A 19,163-nucleotide genomic window follows, 5' to 3' on the forward strand; every position below is an offset into this window, starting at 1 on the left:
AAGTTTTCAAAGTCGAAAATATACTTGGAAAAAAAAGAAATTCTGGGGCTACTTGAGCTTACTTGAGCTAAACTAGACTATGATTGGCCCCAGAACTACTGCGCGAGGTATTCGCTGCGAGGAGCACTCGAGTTTCATTCTATCATGAAATCTGATTGGCCAAAGAGAAACAAAAGTCATTACGTCACAGAAATCGTTTCCTGGCTCGGGTTCGCAGACGTCAAGTGACAGGCGGAAATACGTCTACGTTCGCAGGCTATCCCCTCCCCTCCCCTGCCAAAGTAACGCTTGGCTAAGCGAAGAAGTTCAGAGGTCTCAGAAGGTCAGCAGTAGCTCGTTGGAATAAATAACATGGCGGACGTGACAGACCACATTGGTCCTTTTGTAAGTTTCAGTACGATCACTCGTTTTAGAGGCATTATATCCTGCTTAGTACTCTCAGTAGCATATGTTGGAAGTTTGTATATTTTGAAATCTCCGTATCCCAGGTAAGTAAATGGTGACATTGCGGGAAAAGCTTATCATGAGGACAATAAAATATTCCAACCAGCTGGCTCAATGGAAATCAACCTGTCACGGTTTGTGGGTTTTGTAATCGCAACTGAATGTAAGAATTTATTCTGGCTTTGTTATTACTTGATCACTGAGTGATTGAACTAAATCAAAGTGAGAAATTAGATTATAACAAATATTTATGGTCGGATCGAGTTATAAATGTAAGTTTTCGAAAAATCATTTCAGAAATCGATGTGTTCTATTCGGTGGTTTCCAATCGATTTTTTGTTTTGTGAGTTTGATTACATTAAATTAATCGTAGTGAAATCAAACAAAACTCAATGTATGGATTTCATTTGGCTGAAATGCGTATTATTTTCGTTCGATTGACCGTATTACATAATAATACCAATTCATGTAGGTGTTCACATTAAATTTAATTTCATAGTCGGCTTGACACCTCTGGAAAATTTCTATCAATATCATCTACAAATTGTGCACAACTTTGTTCATTCCTGTTGTAGCCTTGAAAAATTGTCATACCAAAACTAGATACATTATTACGAAAATTGCTTACAATGCAGTAAAGATAAATTTTCGGTATGGTGGCATGCAAGTTTAAAAGACGTTTGAAGAGTCCTTTAAAAAAAGTACTATTACAGTACTAGAGCTTTTGACAGCAAGTCCTCTTAAACTCACACTGGTCTGAATATTTGCCATGCAAACACATTTACGTGGACTTAATTACACCTTAAAGTCTTTTGATTGTTCTTATTTATCTTCAGAGATCATCCCAAGACCATCAGGCAGAGATTTAGAAGTGTGTTTGTAATATCTCTTTTGGCTCCTCTGTATGTTTGGCTCTGGGCAGATGGAACATCAGATCGCAATGTACATATATCTTTATTATTATTATTTTTCAAGAGCAAAAAAATAAAAAAAATAAAAAATACTTCCTTGCAAAACTGAGCACTAGAAATGGAAGAGATTGAGAGGAGGAAAAAATTCAGTGCTCTTGATTAGTTAACACGGTCTATACAACAGGCCAAAAGGTCACCGACGAAATATACTGTCGGGTGTCACCAAAGGAGGTAAACATAAAGATACTGGCGTGTGGGCTCTGGCTTAAGAGCCACATACATGTAGAGTCAACCAGGTCCCAACACAGTGTTCCCATACCACAGAAGACAAAACCAAAACAGACTTTGAGACATTTAAACTGCCTGGTGCAAAACAACAAGATTAATCAACATTGCTATATAACTGTCATGAGTGTTTTTTTAGGTTCTCTCACTCTGGAAATACCTGGGAATTCATCTGGAAAACATACTTATTGCAACTCTATTTCCTTTGATACTGACTGTGGTAAGGCAAAATATATGCATTACAATATTTTAAGACAAAACTTTCTACCGCTTTAGAGAACCTAACTTCTTAGAAAAAATAAAATTGTTTTCAGTTGATTTTGTTGTCATTACTTTCTTTAGATTTTGTTTCTTGGACCAATCACATTATCATATTTCAGTGGAGAATCTGTAAATGTTAAAGGTAAATTATTGCATAACTGTAACGAATAATTTTTACAGATTTAAGCTGATGTGTTAGTAAACATATATTAAAGAGTCAAATTTCATGGTCTTAGCCAGCTAAGAATACACATTGCAATTAAAAAGTATACAGCAGCATTGATGCATGTAATTTGCAATTGGAGGCAACTTTTGTTTTTGTCTTGTTTTTTTCTTGTGCCAGGTTTTTTTGAATACCCAACAAGTTGGGTTAATACCATTAGTTTGCGGAATTATCTTGTGGTAAGGTACAATTTTCATGTTTGTTTCTTTTTTTATCATTAGATTTTGAGAGATTAGTTTCCTTTAAATTGTAATAAAAGGTGCTTTGAAAGTGGGTCAACCCTAAATTGAAATCCTTAGTAGACTTTAAAAAATTATTAAAGAGTGGGGTTTAATTGACTTTTGAGCAATCTGAGAAAGGCCCTGGAGTGTAACTGGGTTATTTACAGTTATAGATGGTTGTCATGAGATACTTGCAAGTGTTGGATGTTACATAAATTATACATTATACTTGCAGTGAACTAGCATTGCATACAGAGGGTAGCAAAAGGGGGCGGGGGTGGGGGCAGGTTGTGATCCAGTTTCACACATAAATTTTAACACAATTCATGCATCACAAGTAATTTAGGCAACTGTCAACCATGGGTTTTTTCATAGTAATGCTTACATCACATATGTCTTTAGTTGCTTTTCACACATGGCACTCTTATGTTTGCCCACATAAACCAGGAGCCCATCACAGGCTCTTGCATAAACCCCTTTGCCACCCTCTATCCAGGAGGGGGATTTACATTTGTAAGTAAAATCCCAACATTTAACCCCTGGAACAGACACTGTTAGTCTCACAGAAGTTAATGACTGTGTTGCTTTTGATCCATTGAATATATTTTTTGCATACAATGTAAACAAATTTTTTAAGCTACATTTACAGTTCTCTGGGTTTTTGGTGTATAACTCACGGCTAGGAATTTTTGTCACTTAATTGCTATTTTTTTTTGTACTAGGCTCCCCTGACTGAGGAGTTTGTATACAGAGCTTGCCTGGTGCCGATGCTTGTTCCAGGGTTTGGAAATGTGCTGCCAGTATTTATTTCTCCATTGTTCTTTGGAGTAGGTAAGGTATATACCAAGCTCAGAAGAACCCTGACATTTAACAAATTACCAGTAGACTCATTATAATGGGGGCTTGTTATACTAGGGTCAGTTTCACACATTTTACGTTTGGCTGAGCTGAACTGGGACTGTTGTTCTGTTATTACATAGGGGACGTCATTACAAAAGGTGTTCATTATATATAAGGTTTTCATATTAAAGAAATGTCTCAGAATTCTCTGTGTTGCTCTTTTCAATTACCTTTCTTATGATTCACATATTGTCAGTTCAGAGATTTCCTTTACTAAACTCTTGAATGCCTTTAGAGATAAGGGTTGAAGAATATCTCATTCATAATTCTTGTTTGACCCTTCTGGCCTGCAATCTACAAAATGTGATAATTATTATTTTGCTATATTTGGTAAAGCCTTCATGTTTTTGTTAACCAGCTCACATTCATCATGTCATTGAAAGATTACAGCTTGGTGAGAATCCTAAAGATGTATGGTTTAGTGCAAGTGAGTAAAGTTATTATTAAATATGGCTAGCTCTGGGAGAGGGACAATGTGAACAGAATCCCTCGCTATGACTGGTTACCTGAGCACGCAAGCTTACCCACTATTTCTTATAAGAGGGAGTGTTTTTTATGTTGTTTACAAATTCTTTTTTTTCCACAATTGCTACTAATCTCGCAATCTGATTGGCTAATTTGCTGTTGTCGATAAGAGTCCAGACAACGCTGCTCGCGTCAATGTGTCACGCAATGCCTTTTTCAGCTCGTGCTCTGAAAAAACCATTTTCTTTGAGGTTGATATTGTGGTAAAAAACAAATTGAATGTGGTTTAGTGTGGTCTGTACTCTTATCAACAATGGTACGCGTCATCACAGTGGTCAAAATTTGTAGTCCACAACATTTTGACCACTGTGATGACGCATATCGTTGCTGGTAAGAGTACAGACCACGCTAAACCACTTTCAATTTGTTAACTTGTTCATTCAAGATGGCTGGATATTGACGTCATAAATCTTTTTTGTGAGTTTATGGACCTTGACTGCATCTCTGCCATAAACACACTAATTTTCAGCCATCTTGACTGGTTCACATATGGTCAAAAAGCCATATGTACAGTTAAAAGAAACTTAACATCACCTAATATCATCATATCTACAAAGAGTATCCAGTAGATATCTATATCCATTGGACAAGACCTCCATTTTGGTTCGCCACTCATTTGTGCTCTTGATATTAAGTTTTTCAGTTTGGTTACACAACAGTGTTTGGAGGATACACAGCTTTCTTATTTTTAAGAACTGGTGAGTGCTGAGGCCTGTAAATTACAAGTTTTGCAGCGAGTTTCTCAGTTAACCAGTCAAACTGTGTGTCTGTTAGTCTGTGAGCAGACTCTGTAATTGAGGATGACACAAAGAGAAAGCAGGAAGAAAGAGGATAGAAGAGAGAGGAGTGGAGAAAGGCTCTGATGCCTCAATCTCTTCCCCATTTCCCCCCTTGGCCACTTCACTCTCAGACTAGACACTCTAAGACAATCTCTCACTCTCAAACACTCTCAGCTAGTTCCATGTAGTTCCAACTGTCTGTCTGTCTGTCTGTCTGTCTGTGCCTGCATGCTACTCTGGCCCATCAAACCGTCTGTTAGTCCCTTTCACTAACTGGGATACTTGTATCCATTTCCACTTGAGTGTTGATTGTTTTCTTGTTGTTTAGGTCATCTGATTGGTCCAGTGCTGTGCCACAGTTTTTGTAATTTCATGGGATTTCCTGCTGTTGACCAGGTGCCAGGATCAAAGTATCCACGGCGTAAGTGTCGACTAGCCCCTAACCGTTTAGCCTCGATTAGCCCTCAACCAGAAGTCGAAAACACTGTGTATTTCTGTGTATTTCGAACTCGAGTGGATTACGCATGTCGCAAATTGCTGCGCGTATTTATATACTACAAGGTTTCCGCCATCTTGTATTATAAGTCGTGATTGTTTCCACGCCCCTATGTTGCAGACTGCGAGTCAAACCAAGCACTGCAAGCGCGAGATTTGAGAGGAAAACCTCAAAGCCGCAATTGCGAGTTTCATGGGCGTGCCACAAAGTTCGCGTTCGCTTCACGTGACGTTGGATAGCAAGAATCGGAATGAGAATGTGCAGATGTTATACGAGTGAAGGAAGTGAAAAGCAAAGATTCCTCTTTTTAGAACTTCCGTATTTCAATTTAAAGTGGAATGATACAAGCTGGAAATCAGAGAATTAACTTACTGGTGGCAAAATAGAATACGCACATTTTACGCGGTTTATGCCTTCAGAGTAAGAAACAAATCAACGAATCCGAGTGAGGGAAATAACGGTTATGCCATTAGACAGGCCTACCTTAAGGCGAAACGATAAGGTCACTTGTTTCAGTTGTAGACCTCTCTGCTTTTGTCATGTAAATGCACCTAGTTAGCATTAGAACAACTTGATTTACATAACAAAAGCAGTGAGGTCTGTATCAAAACAAGGTCAACTCCAGCCTCGCTGCCATTCAAAGGCCAGGACAACTGTAAAATGGTCTGGAAAGCGTTGTTGCACGTATTACCAACCATGTTGTAAGTTGCTGCAACATGTTGCGGAAAGTTTAACCCGTGTCTACCAAGTGCAACAACACGTTACCACAAATTACAACACAGGTGGTAGTATATAAATACGCGCAGCAGTTTGCGACATGTTGGAATAAATAATTTCCCCTGTAACTCCGCCTTAATGCTCATTTCAGTAATTCCTAATGAAGGTTTTTTTCATAGTAAATGGTTTTAACCTAGGAGTGTCAATAATCGTGTAGTGGATCGTCCGGGTGAGGGAAGTTCCGAAAAGATCTGTTCATTACACCGGAAAAATTTGAAAAGGCAGCTTTATTTCTACGGTTAGGCTTACCTTCCTCACTAATCCGTCACGAAAACGGAGCTTTTCGAAAACGCTCTTCAGATGGGAGGAATTTGAAAACGCCGGCTTTACGTTTTAGCGTGGACGGAAAACATTTGATGCGTTTTCGAAGTGAAAACGCCGTTTCCAAATTTCTCCGGCATTGCGGCGGGGAGCCTTCGGCCCCGCCAACACTACGCCGGAGAAATTTGAAAAAGCAGCCATCACCGGCGACAGAAAAACTTGGGTGCACTCTTGAGGATTAATCACATGATTATCAAGACGTAGTTGTTTTTGAAAACCTCCGTTTTTAAAATGTTTTCCGTCCACAATAAAACGTAACTTAAGCCGGCGTTTTCAAATTCCTCATCTGCTTTGAAGAGCGTTTTTGAAAAGCTCCGTTTTCGTGACGGATTATTGTGGACGACAGGCCTAACCGCGGACTGAAATGAAGCTGCATTTTCAAATTTCTTCGACGTAGTGTGGATGCGGCCTTTAAATAGTGAGTTGTATTTCCGGATCGAGAGTTCCCGTTCGAGCCCTTTGTATTCTTGGGCGAGACAATTCAATTTTACAGTGCCTCTCTCCACCCAGTACAAGGGGTTTCAATAACATTAGTTATAAGCGGCCACTGAAGGTGTAATAGGCGGCTGTGACCACTAAAGGGGCCGTGAGGCCCCTTTCCCCAGGGGGAGTCTGGGGGCATCGCCCCCCCCCCCCCCTGAAAAAATTTGAAATCTAGAAGCTCGGAAATGCGATTTCCAGCGCTCTGGGCATCAAAAAGCGTGCTGTTGATGGGTATTTTTATTGACCACAAAGCAGGACTTTTTTTTTTTTACAAACTATTAATTTTTTGATGCAAAGAGGTGCATTTTGAATACCTTTCTAGGCAGATATCTCTCAGTGACACTTGATATCCACAGAAAGTTATGGTAAAAACTAACTTAAAACAATGTGTCGAAAGCTGTTTATTTTACGGATTCGAACGAAACTACAATTCAGCAATAATCGGATTATTTTTTACATAACGGTAATCAATCCAAAGAAATGATAACATTATTCCTACCGGTTGACGGCGACTGGTTCCCGTTAGAGTTTGTCCCAGGGTCTGCTTTGTCATGATGTCGAGACTTCAGGTTTTTAGTGTATCGCTGGACGTTGAAATTATCGCTTCAGTTTTTTGGCCTTGGGTCTGTTTTGCCCGCTTTTTTGTAGTATTTAAAAATTTCAGTGGTCGTCGTTGTATTTCCTTTTTTTTTTTTTTTTAATTAATATCATTTTTATTTTCATTAATGAAATCCAAACAGACGGCGGTAAGTGGTCGTACAGGCGGCGGTAGACCGCCGGTAACCGGCTTTTATTGAAACCCCTGTCAGTAGCATGAAGGAGTAATGGTGAAATGTAAAGAAAACCCGTAACAAGACACTGTTAGCACCCTATTTACGAGCAGTACCAGAACCCCATAGTTGCTTAAAGCCACAAAAGTCCGATGGGTCACCTTGGCTCCTCTAATCTTCAGGGCTGAAATATTACCGTCATGACAATTTTCGGTAATTTATAAGGTTTGTTTTTGTTTTCTTGCAGTCATAAGCGCTTCATTCGTGGCAGGACTTGTGTTGTTTCTGTTGCTTGCTGTACCTCTCACAAACCCAGCTTGGTATAATTCTGTATATTATCAACATCAAGTCATGTGAAGTAATAGCTCCTCAGCGATTCATTTGCCAAGAAAGTCAAGCCACAGACCTGCGAGCGATGCATCAATTGAAATCACAAATATTCACCTTTTAGGAATCTTATAGATATAATTCTCCTTAGGGTTGTCAGAAAAAAAATACGGACCTCACCTACGTAAAGATTTGTCCGGTCAATCAATAAATGTTATTTTTTGTGCTAATACTTGGATAAATTTTTGAATAAATATTTTTTTTGTCAGGTGAAATATTTAAAAGGACAAAATAAAGTGACATACCAGACACTTTCCCACGCACAAACGGATAAACTGGTCTTGCTATTTGTGAGAATTAATTAAGAGGTAATTATTTTGACACTAGAAATATTTAATAAATCAGACAATCGAGTATCTATTTTTGTTTTGTTGTTGCTTGAGTGAATAAGTTAAAATGAGATCTCTGGGGTAAATATGGAGTTATTTTGCTCGTTTTTTCTGGGATTTTACTTGGAAATCCTAACGATATTATGACTGAGATATCTGGTAGGGGCTATGGAATAACCAAGAGTTGCGCGGTATTTCGGCGAGTCCTGATACGGGGGAAAATTAAACTACGCCGCGACGTTATGCGATAAGACGCCTAAAACCTTAACTTAACTCTTCTTAAGCAGAAATCCAGTTTTTACCGCGTGCTTGTTTACTCTGAGTCGCGAAGCTTGGGGAACTAAGACAAGTGTAAGCAACTAATAATAGACCAATTCCGATATATTAAAATTCTAACTTGGCTCCGAGGCTTAGGGGAATAAAACAAAGAAATTAATTATTCATCCCTCATCCTCGATGCGATTTATTTTGTTCTATTCCCCTAAGCCTCGGAGCCAAGTTAGAATTCTAATATATCGGAACTGGCCTATTGTATTTGTTCCAGTTGAGTTGGATAATGAGCGCACTTTCGCCCCAAGGCTGGCTGGTTCCGGCTACACTTCTGTTACGCACAGCTGCCAGACGGCTTGAGTGTAGAGGATATTGAAATTTTAGGCAGTGTTTGTAAATAGTATTCGGCAGAGGCAAGTGTGATGAGAACTTCACGGCGCGCGCAGTAATTTTGACCTGCCCTGTGTGCGAGGTCGTACATGTAACACTCGCGGCATTCATCGTACGTTAACATTTTATTTTGTTGATTGAAGACACACTTCTACGAACAGAATTGGTTACCCATGAAGCATCTAGCCTCGTAAATGTTTTGAGCAGCGGAAGAAACATTTACACCGTTTCACTGAGAAAGTCGACAAATTGTGTTAATTATAACCATGTCCATGACCCTAAACAGAGGTGAATACGTCTCGTCACTTAGCAACGTCACTGATCAGTGGACAGTAATCGTGGGCTCATATTCAGAGGACTTTAACTGTTTCCTCAATTAGGAGATGTCAGCTGCGCTTTCAGAAAGTCGTGGCGTGGACTGAGAATGATGCACAGGTATAGCGTGGGAGAACGACTTTGCGACCTCCAGTACACCAACTCGAAATTCTGAAAAGCGTGCGCGAATATATACTTAACAATGTATGAAGTATCTTGTCTCGAGATGGTCGAAATATTAAGCACAAAAACGCGAGGTTTCACCCGCTGTATAAACGAAGGTGGTATCACAATAGAGTTCTCGTCGCGTACGTTTGAACGACAGGAAATCGCTTGACTGGTGTTCCTTATTGGTTAAACCTCTGATTTAACCGTAAAAATCAAAGTCATCATCATCTTGGTCCATGCCTCCAGTGCTCAGCTGTAAATCCACTTCGGATTCAGTGTCTGAAGTATTCCAAAAATCTATGAACGATAAAGAAATCATCAGTGACATGTTTTGATACTTTTTTTTTGGACCACCAAGATTTAACATCACTAAGCAAAGAAAGCAGTCTTATTCTTGGAGAATGAACAAGGATGCCTTAAAACGCTTCAGTGTGTTTCCTACACTAACTAAAACTGAGGCACAGGAACACAATATAAGGCCAAATGGCACAACGCTCGTTCAGTTTGGAATTATCGCTCATCCAGTGATTTCTACAGTAGACAAAAAATAGGTTTGTCTCCCTCTAAAAAAATCCGGAAATCCCGGTTGGGATATGAATCGAATTAAATTTTTTTTTTCCGGAAATGTTTTGTACCTGACAAACAACAGTATCCTTATTAAGTCTGCTAGGATCGCGACTGAAACGTTCTTCACCTGTTTTACGCTTAGCTTTGGAGTCACTGGCGGATTTGGGCTCGCTTTTGTCGTTCTCCTTGTCTAGTTTGTTCCTCTGTTCGCTGTTTTCGAGAGCAGTTGGTGTATATCCAACACCAAAATCCGGTGATAACGGAGGCGACACCACTGATTCGGAATCTGAAATGTCAGATTTGACTGATTTCAGCGACGAACCTCCCCAGCTATCGCCCAAGTCTTTTTCAGCGTTTTTCCCCTCTGTCCCAGTTTCAAACAGAGAGAGCTTCGGTTTCTGTTTGACGCTTTTCAAATTGTTTGGTGATCTCTGACGGGGGGACGTCACGGGTGGGGAGATGGTTCGTGCCAGTTCCCTCTCAACGTCGTCGTCATCCTCGCTGTCCTGTTTCTGCGGTCCAGACGTTCCCAGGAGATCACTGATGTCGTCGTCCGGCTCTGAGTGGGCGCTGCTCATCATTTTCTGGTACGCAGCAGTTTCAGTCAGCGGCACTTCGTCCTCAAAATCATCCTCGTATGAAACCGTAGGATCAGGTGTCGCTTTGCGGTTTTCTTCGTTGGATTTACTACAAAATAATAATAAAAAAACGTTAGAGTTAACAATCGTGTCGTCGATTTCGGTGCAATCTCAGTGTAATGAATGCGGATCTAAGTAAGCTCCAGATTAACAGGGGATCTCATTCAGGGTCGGGGACCGCGCAAATCGACTGACTGAGGATGATTTTACTTGCCTGTTTTGACCATCTAGAGGAAAGTTTTCTTATAAAGAAGTTCAATTCAAAAAGTCTTGCCTGCCTGTGAAAACCAGTTGTTCTCCTGCTGAAACCATTACTGAATGACACCCCTGGATACACGGGGAATGAACGCGTATGCGTAACAAGCATGCACGTCACTTACTTTAACTCAACTTTAGGCGGAGTTGAACCCAGTGTACTACTAGAACCACCACTACCAATTGACACTTTATCATGTTCTTGATCGTTTGCAGCCTCAGTTTCAAACCGAGTCTCAAGATCCAAATCGTGATCTTTAGGGGATGGAGGAGGAGAAGCGGAGTGACTGCTGACATCTGAGATTGCAGCTTCAAGGATTCTGCACAGTAGCAATTGACTCTGCGGAAAGAAAAACGTAAATATTGAATTAAGAGAAAATTGTTTAGAAATGAAATATACTTGATTCAGTGCTTGGTTACATTTTCCAAGATTGGCGGTATTTACCAAGGCAGAAGAATTTTGCGTCTTAGATGACTTATGAAGGACTTAGCGTATTTGATATTTGAAAACAAACAAAAAAAAATTACTTGCTGTCAGACAAATACCCGAATTAGCTCATTTCTAAATTTTTGGTTTCCCTTCAACCTAACCGTCAACTGCGAATTCTTCCTTTATCTTTCTGTCATACAATTAGACATAACTGGGCTGGAGGCTACCTCGAAAACCTAACGGTACATTTACACAGCTTCCAGTCTCATTCAAACAAGATAACAAACAATTACCTAATCTAAAACATACTACCTATATTAAATCAACTAAAAAATGTCAATATTCATATCTATGATGAGAAAACTAAAGATAATATTGTTGTTGTTAAGCGTCTTAGGCGTTTTATGCGCCTAGACAAGGACGGAAAATAAAACAAACGCTACGTTCAGTTTCAGACCCATCATTAGTCAGGTAAATATGAGACGCATAATAGAGACGAATTTGTAATCAAGCGACCAAAAATCTCTCTGATCATAACAGCTTTCTTGTCAACCACACTAGTTCTATGCGTCTCGTAGTATTCACCCCCATGTCCGACAAATTATACGTCTTCCCAGGTAAATATGCGTTACTCTTTTAATTTGTCTCGTGTCGAGTACTAGATCATCCACAGTTGTCTAGAAGCCAAGATCAACAGCCCGCACGTATCTTGTTATACTCTTAGTTTAGTTATTCTTTAGTCTAAGTGGTTTAGCTCTTAACCGCAGCTTCACGGAAGAAAGTTCATATTGACCTTGACTGGGATTTCCGCAATAACTTAAACTTATGCTTTGATTCTTTGTTTTTAGATTCGTTCCTTGAAATGTTATTTATCACGTTCATATTATCCACCTAAAAATACTTTTTGAAGGAATTTCTGGGGGATTTGTTCCTTCCTGAGAAACGCTTAGCCTGCGTGGCAGGCGTTCAATGGGAGAGGGGAGGGGGAAACTAGAAGGACGAAGTGCTGAACACGATGGACGCCCGCCACGCAGGCTAAGTTAAGCTCTTAGGATCCAAAAACCCAAACATGCCTACAGTGTAAACATTCACATACAACGAGGTGCATTTAGCTCTGCAGTCTAGCACAGAAGTGGGAAGTGCAAAGTAGAAAGTAAAGGAAGGAATCTCTCGTAGTCTCTGTTAACTCCGCTGCCGAGCGAGTGCAGCATTCTAACAAGATATTCTCGTTACGCTGCGTTTCACAAAGCCACGTCTTCTGTTGGCTTCGTGCTCCAAGGAGGCGGCTGAAATTTAGGCTAAGTTTCACAATCCTGCCGGGAGAACTCAGGAAATGTTTGTTTTTTCGATTAGTTTCTGTAGAAGACGGAAAATAAGATGTAAAAACGTTCATTTCAATCAGACTAAAAAACCGACGAACTTCTTGGAGTCTGCTGTCAGCATGGGGCAGGCTACTATAAGATTTGTCTAAACTGCAAACAGCGACTATATTTGTTAGAAGGCTACAAAAATATTGTTCTTTTGGCTTTAAAAACACAGTAAGGAAGCCGGTCGTCTCTAACTTGTCTAAAGCCATTAGTCTGGGTTCATTATAGAAATACGTTTTACATTATTTTAAGTGCGTGAAATTCTGTTCTCGATTGTTCGCGAGTTTGTTAAAGTGACGCTCCCAGTTGCTGCAGACAATAGTTGCAGCTTGCGGCCGAGGTATCAGAATAAACTGACGTCGGTCTGTAAAACTCGCCACAACTCAACAAGTTTGCTGTGGTTTCCCAAACTTCGTTTTGGCAACAAGGTGGGTGGAATTTTTGGTCTAGAGGTTACTTTTGGTATTAACAACGCTGCTCACAAAGTTAAACTGAGAAACACACTTCTTAGCATTTCAAGAATTCTTTTGTTTAACATCGGCAATAATAGAGCGGTTTTTTTAATTGAGTGTCGTAAAACCAACACCAAACTAATAACTTACCAATAAGCCTAGTCAACCAATCTCAAACCGTAGTAAAACCGAAACCAAAGTAAAGTAAAGTAAAGTAAAGTAGCTGCTGGTTACTTTCGACACTCAACTGAAAACCGCTGTAACACGAAGATGAAAACTAAGAACTCTTGCGATAAATAGAATACATTGGGAAGCCGTCTAGAGAAGATTAGGGCAAAATGGTTGTATTTTCTCTATTAACTTCATCTTAACTTCTCAATTAACAAACCATCAGGAATTCGACTCTCTTTATTATTATTACCAGCAGCAATTCTAACTTCATTTACTTACTCATAAAAACTGAATTTAATCCACATGTGACGAGACAGAATGTTTTGTTCAACAAACTATCACAGCAGGATGCAAATATAAAAGTATTGAACCCTCTGGACTTGCATTACTCTATTATTTCACTCGATTATAATTGAATTTTCATGTTTCCTATCTAATATTATTATCCAATTCTACTCGAATTATCCCATAATATTTGTACTTAACGTGAAGGGTAACCGGGTATGTAGTAATCCTGTGCCTTTTGAACGCACAAAAGCGCAAATTAGTGACTTCAGGTGGAAAGAACTTTGAAAAATAAATCCTTTATTGTCTTGTTTAGTCTGTAATATCACTGTATATTTTTACTTGTTAGTTGTATTTGACTCGCCCTGTGGGCTGGCCAAAATATACTGGAGGACTTGTGCCAACAGTGCAGCGTGCTTATTCGCGTTTCCCGAAGGACATTCGCACATAAACGTCCGTCTACCCCTCTCATGTATAAGAGATGGGCGTGAACGTCGGAAAATTGAAAGGAACCCGTAAAAGGATACTATAATTTCGTTATGAAGGTAAGGCTCAAATTCATTTTCATCCCTAGAGGCATAAATTCGAAAACAAAACCACGGATTTTAACCCCAAAAGAAACGTCGATCACCCTCGGCACTTTGGTACGAGAGACCACTTCTAGAACATCACCTTACCCTATAGGTGGATACAGGTTTGCATCTGAAGCCTACAGCACAACAAGCTTTACTCTATCAGAGTTAGGCCAGACGTGAATTACATCAGTTAGCGGCCTTCTGTGTTTCGCAATTAAGACGCACTTAGACACAGCAAAACTCGACGTAATCCTCTATTTGGCGCTGGCGGGAGTCACAGCAGAAAGATTATCTTGCCAAAGCGACTTCCATACTCGTAGATAAGCAGAGCTTTATGTTAAATTCATGTTGTCTAGCGTAATTCACCATGAATCCACTTCTTCATATATCTCAAGTCCTAGCTATGAGCGGGCGGGCGAAATGAGACCACCTTGCTTGCTCGAGATTAAGCGTTGTTTTCTTTACACCAGACAATAAATCCTTTATCAACCAAGTACATTCGATCAAGATGGCACGATGTTGTCCTTTTTTTCCTGTGTTTATGGACCTTGATTGCGTGTCAGTCCATAAACAAGCGACAAAACAAACTTGGCTAATATCCAGCCATTTGTAAGAAAAAGCTTGGACCATAACCCAAGTATAGATGGGCTTATTGGTACCATGTGGTAAGGTTTGACTAAAAGCTTTAGATTACAATCTAAATTCAATTGTAAAATTCAGAGATAATTAATTTGCATGACAAGGTTAAAATACGTCCTTCTGACGTAAATTAGATGCAAAATTTATTCCAGGGCCCTTCTCGTAAATTCCACATCGGATTTGCACGTTGATAAATAAACCCTTTCGCCTGATATGTTAAGAACAAAGAGCTGATTTCCATTTAATAGACACACTAGTAAATAGCTCAATGTTGCTTTTAGAGCTCTGAAAGGCGGAAAAAGGAAAAAAAATGTTGTTGTTTGTCTTTTTAGACTGGCTATTTTGGACGAATTCATTGCTTATCACGAAATTTCAGCAATCTCTTGAAGATCTTATCGTTAGTACTTCATGTTGTCGGAACGACGCGGTTTATGTGCTGCTCAATGCATGATGATATGCTCATAACACGAGTTTAATACACATTAGTGCATCGGAACAACGTTCAACCTCAAATTAGGTCTGTTGTTTAATTAGCGGAAGGGAACATAAGACAAGATACAGCGCACAAATTAGGTCGCTTTTCTCGAATTTTCCATGAAACTGTAACGTTTAAGAATAAATTAGATTCTCGCTCTCCTGAAAATGAATAGCAAGTTTACCTGAACATAACACAACTGCCTATTTTCAGTGTGTAATCAACGAAGAAAGGTAAAACACGACCTTCCACGAAGAAACAACCGCTAGGCAAGAACATGTGGAATTTGACCGGAGCCTATTTCTGTTCATCAAAAGAAAAAGACCTTTATGAACCCTATCAGATGGAAAACATTACTAGCGGCTTTTTTGTTTTAGGCTTTTGACATTTGGACAAATACTTTTATAGTGTACAGCATTAAGACGCTATCAAAAAGAGCTGATCGTCAGTGAGGTCATCCACTCGCTGATTGCCGACGTCGGTGCGAGCAGCACCGGTAAAAGCAGCTTTAAACTGACCACCTTTACTGGAGCGAGTAGCTAACTCATATTTGGTACAGGTTGCAGCTTACGATAGAAGACCTTCAAAAGAGTCCCGAACTGGGAGAATGGCATCCTTGCTTGTTCATTGTGCTCTGCTCTATATGTTTTTTCAAGCTTCTTCAAGCTACATTTGGGAACAGCACAAAAAGGGACAACGAAACAATCAGGAGCGTAAGTTTTTACATTAGCTCTCTTTTACAACTATTTTAAACTTGTTTCCCATAATCATGTTTCGAGTTAACTGATCTTTTTTCCAAAAGGTAACAGTGAACCTCGCGACGGCGCAAGATAAAACACTTCGGAACCTCTACTGCCCCTAGAAAAACACATTTCACTCAATGCCAGCGATTTCGGGCTTTTGTTCTTTCACGACGTCCGAGCGATTCCTATCGCCTTCCTACGTCTTGCGTTAAAAACCAAACACAGCACCGAAGGCTATGACAAAAACACTGCTAAACGTACTAATTCTTAAACATGAAAGTTAAATTCCCATCTTTTGGGTCTTCAAACCATAGTTAGTAACTATGACCAAACAAACAGATGGTCGAAAATTGAAACGTCCCAATAAAGTGCGTTACGAAGTCGTTCTAGAAAAAAAAGCCCATGCCTTCTGCTAAAAGAGGGCTACTCAGACAACCAACGATAATAAATCACACTGCAGAACGAAAACAAAGCATTCCAGCTTTGGTTATTTCAGCTAATCAGCGTAGAGTACAATACACGAGTACCGCTAAGAATGTTCTTGTTCTCGTTTTGGAAGGTCCTTGTTGATCAAGTGATATTTTCCTCAGGATAAATTGCCATTTGGGCATTCAGCAAAACAACTAAGAAAACTAATACTGAAGCGATATAAACGTGACTCATCGCTACAGCAACACTGGGCAGTGTTAAAGGCGCAAAAATGAAAGGCGCTATCCGCAGATTGCAGTGAGTTTGCATGGTAATGTTAGTTTTGTTATTTCAAGGACAGCTGCAATCTTGAAACAAAGTGAAAAGAGAGTAATAAGCACACTAGTAAGTTCCACAGCACCTCATTTTATATGTTTGGAAGAAAATGCTATGCAGGATCTTTGATATTTAAAGACTTTCTCATTTCTCGGACAGGCTTTCAAAAGGTACCTTCGCGCATTGTTACAGCGAGAAAAATTGAAAGGTTTTTTCTTGGTCAACGTAGTCGTCACAAAAGATCGACCGATCACGACAATTCTTATCACGATGTCGTTTTGGTGTTTGACGCGTCCAATTCCATTCGCAAACGCGACTTTCACAAGGGCGTCAGGGCCCTCCAAGGCTTAATAGACAGAGCTCGAAAGGACGACCATTTTGCCGCCATCACCTACTCAGATAAAGCTACCGTTGCATTTGATTTTACCAATCTTGAAACAGCAAAGCACAATCTTAACACCAGGGTTTTCTTCATTGGCAAAAAGACAAACACCCAAGAAGCGTTTGAAATATGCCGCACGAAGCTGTTCCAAAACAAAAACTCTAATTTACGACCACGAGCAAAAAAACGTGTTCTTCTCCTCACGGATGGAAGCTCCAACATGAACATCCACCTCACACTGTACCGCGCCTTTCAACTGAAAATCCTTGGTGTGGAAATGTTTGTGATTGGTGTTGGAAATTACATGCCTGGTATTCAAGAGTTGGTGGGTATTGCAAGCAGCACAAACAGACATTTGTTTCGTGTCAGGGACGCCCTGTCGTTTCTGGAAATCGTTCGGCTTATACCAGATTGGAAATACGTGCACCAGCACCAGCTCCCTTGGGTCACGGCCAGGTACAGTTATGATTACGATGATGTTAACAATTAACTTGTACCTCGTGAAGGACACACGTGCTTGCCACGATAACAAGCTAGAATGAACATCTTGTATAAATAAGCCTTCCTTTACTAGCTACGAATCCCAGAATATGAAAAACCTGAAGCTGGTAGTCTTTTTTTTCAAGCCATCCTTTGACAAGACAGACGGATGGCCTGCATAGGCTCAATACTGTATATCTAACACTGACAATGTTAAACGTCTCTAGTGCCGTCAAAATGAGTGAAGACAGCTAAAAAACTGGTCTGTACACAAAGGTTCTATAGAGTTTTAGTATAAATCTACTAGCGTTCTATCGCGAATGCCGTTCTCTGATTGGCTACGCTACTCACTATCTATTCTTTGATAGATAGTGCCGGAGTAGGGTAGCAGTGTGCCCTTGTTAACAAAATTACGGCCGCTTCTTGACGTTTTCGAAGTGTTTATGAAGAGGATTTAGATAAAGTTTTGAGCGACTAGTAGCTTTGTACTAAAACAATTGAATTATTAGCTATGCGTGATAGTTGACGAGGGCGCAGTCCGAGTCAAATAACACGCGATAGAAATCTCGACCTCATATACTTAGTAGAAACACGAGTGGAAGTTTGGGAGAACGAGAAATGCTGTGGGAACACAAACCGACAGGCGAATGCGGTTTCTACAGTTTCTTCGAGTTTTCCGAGTTCTCCCAAACTTTCACGAGCGTTTGTATAATCTGCATCAGCGCGCGTATTTTCCTTGGGCTATATTTTAAGCGTCATTAGTACCGCCTTAAATGGCTAAGGACAGCTAAAAGATCTATACATAAAGGTTATCCACGACAGTTACACAACTGAGATAGCAAGGCGTAACTGATACATTTCTGTCAAGTAAGAGGCAAGAAAACTAGTAAACTAGCGAGAAAAGTGTAAATTGTAAAGGAACAAGTAAGCGACAAATTCAAACTTCACATCATTAAAATGAAAACCAACGATATGATATCAGTGTTGGTAGTCCCCAGTCCTCAGCCGCACCCGGCTTTGTACAACTAGTCAACGAGCATGCGCGAAGACATCTCCGCCTATTTTCCTTAACTACAGTGCGTATGCTGTATTCACGTAAAATATTTGTGTCATGATTTCACAAAGGTACGCATTTTAACTTGTATGTTGCTGAGTCCTCCATAAAGCTTTAAGGGAAATAGGTTTTACTTTTCTTTCAACTGAATTTACACCGCTAAAGTTATTGCCTTTTCCTGAAGGATTAAAAACCGCTGCGTCTCGTGCAAGAATATAGTTTTGACATTTATACCTCATTGTTAATTCACAGTACAAACACTGCATGCAGTGGTAACTTTACACGGTTGTCTTCTAGTTACAATGCACTTATCCAACTGAGTTCACTTTATACAGGTACACCCACTCTTTAATAGGCGTAACTCTCGCGTGTCACAGAAGGTTAAAAAGTGTGTGGGTTAACAAGGTGACAACGTGTTTTTGACATCCACGAAAAAGACAAAGACCCTGAGCTCCGGGCCTGAGCTAAACTAAACTCCATCAAAAGGGGAAATAAAATTTGATTCAGCTTATTAACTTGATAGAAAATTGACATCATACCAGACCAACGAATCCAGTCCTGTGATTCCTGTCCTATGTGTAGTAGGTTCTGATGGGTACTTTGTTATAACAAGTTGTACAACTAAAATATACCCATGTGCAATAATTGAAA

At 39.9% G+C, this 19,163-nt stretch overlaps 3 protein-coding genes across 6 annotated transcripts in view; 2 read left to right on the plus strand and 1 right to left on the minus strand.

The window, feature by feature from the left end:
* The first annotated feature begins 71 nt into the window (after positions 1-71).
* On the plus strand, positions 72-8,698 carry LOC145486002 (CAAX prenyl protease 2-like). 2 transcript variants are annotated; one of them, XM_081464692.1, is made up of 10 exons: positions 72-488; positions 1,281-1,386; positions 1,780-1,860; positions 1,983-2,043; positions 2,245-2,303; positions 3,068-3,176; positions 3,604-3,672; positions 4,406-4,468; positions 4,878-4,970; positions 7,644-8,698. In XM_081464692.1, exons 1-10 carry the CDS (start codon positions 352-354, stop codon positions 7,751-7,753), a joined length of 888 nt encoding a protein of 295 aa, XP_081320818.1. In that variant the 5' UTR covers positions 72-351; the 3' UTR covers positions 7,754-8,698. The 2 variants fall into 2 exon arrangements, with proteins under 2 accessions (XP_081320818.1, XP_081320819.1); XM_081464693.1 differs by having other exon boundaries at positions 396-578.
* A 423-nt stretch (positions 8,699-9,121) lies between these two features.
* Positions 9,122-19,163, minus strand: part of LOC145486003 (uncharacterized) — a 45,472-nt gene continuing 35,430 nt past the window's right edge. Inside the window, exons 9-11 of one of the 2 annotated variants that reach the window (XM_081464696.1) lie at positions 10,841-11,055; positions 9,950-10,509; positions 9,122-9,552 (exon numbers count right to left, since the gene is read on the minus strand). In XM_081464696.1, coding sequence (XP_081320822.1) covers positions 9,455-9,552; positions 9,950-10,509; positions 10,841-11,055 — 873 coding nt within the window. In that variant the 3' untranslated portion in view covers positions 9,122-9,454. Of the gene's footprint in view, positions 9,553-9,659; positions 10,510-10,840; positions 11,056-19,163 lie in introns of those variants that run through there. The other variant, XM_081464695.1, reaches the window with a different exon arrangement.
* Positions 11,293-17,731, plus strand: LOC145486012 (collagen alpha-1(XXII) chain-like). 2 transcript variants are annotated; one of them, XM_081464708.1, is made up of 3 exons: positions 11,293-12,940; positions 15,676-15,822; positions 16,756-17,731. In XM_081464708.1, the coding sequence occupies exons 2-3, from the start codon at positions 15,717-15,719 to the stop codon at positions 17,466-17,468; spliced, it is 819 nt and encodes a 272-aa protein (XP_081320834.1). In that variant the 5' UTR covers positions 11,293-12,940; positions 15,676-15,716; the 3' UTR covers positions 17,469-17,731. The 2 variants fall into 2 exon arrangements, with proteins under 2 accessions (XP_081320834.1, XP_081320833.1); XM_081464707.1 differs by having other exon boundaries at positions 11,295-15,822.

This window comes from Orbicella franksi, chromosome 4 (genome assembly GCF_964199315.1).
Source record: "Orbicella franksi chromosome 4, jaOrbFran1.1, whole genome shotgun sequence".
NCBI lineage: Eukaryota > Metazoa > Cnidaria > Anthozoa > Scleractinia > Merulinidae > Orbicella > Orbicella franksi.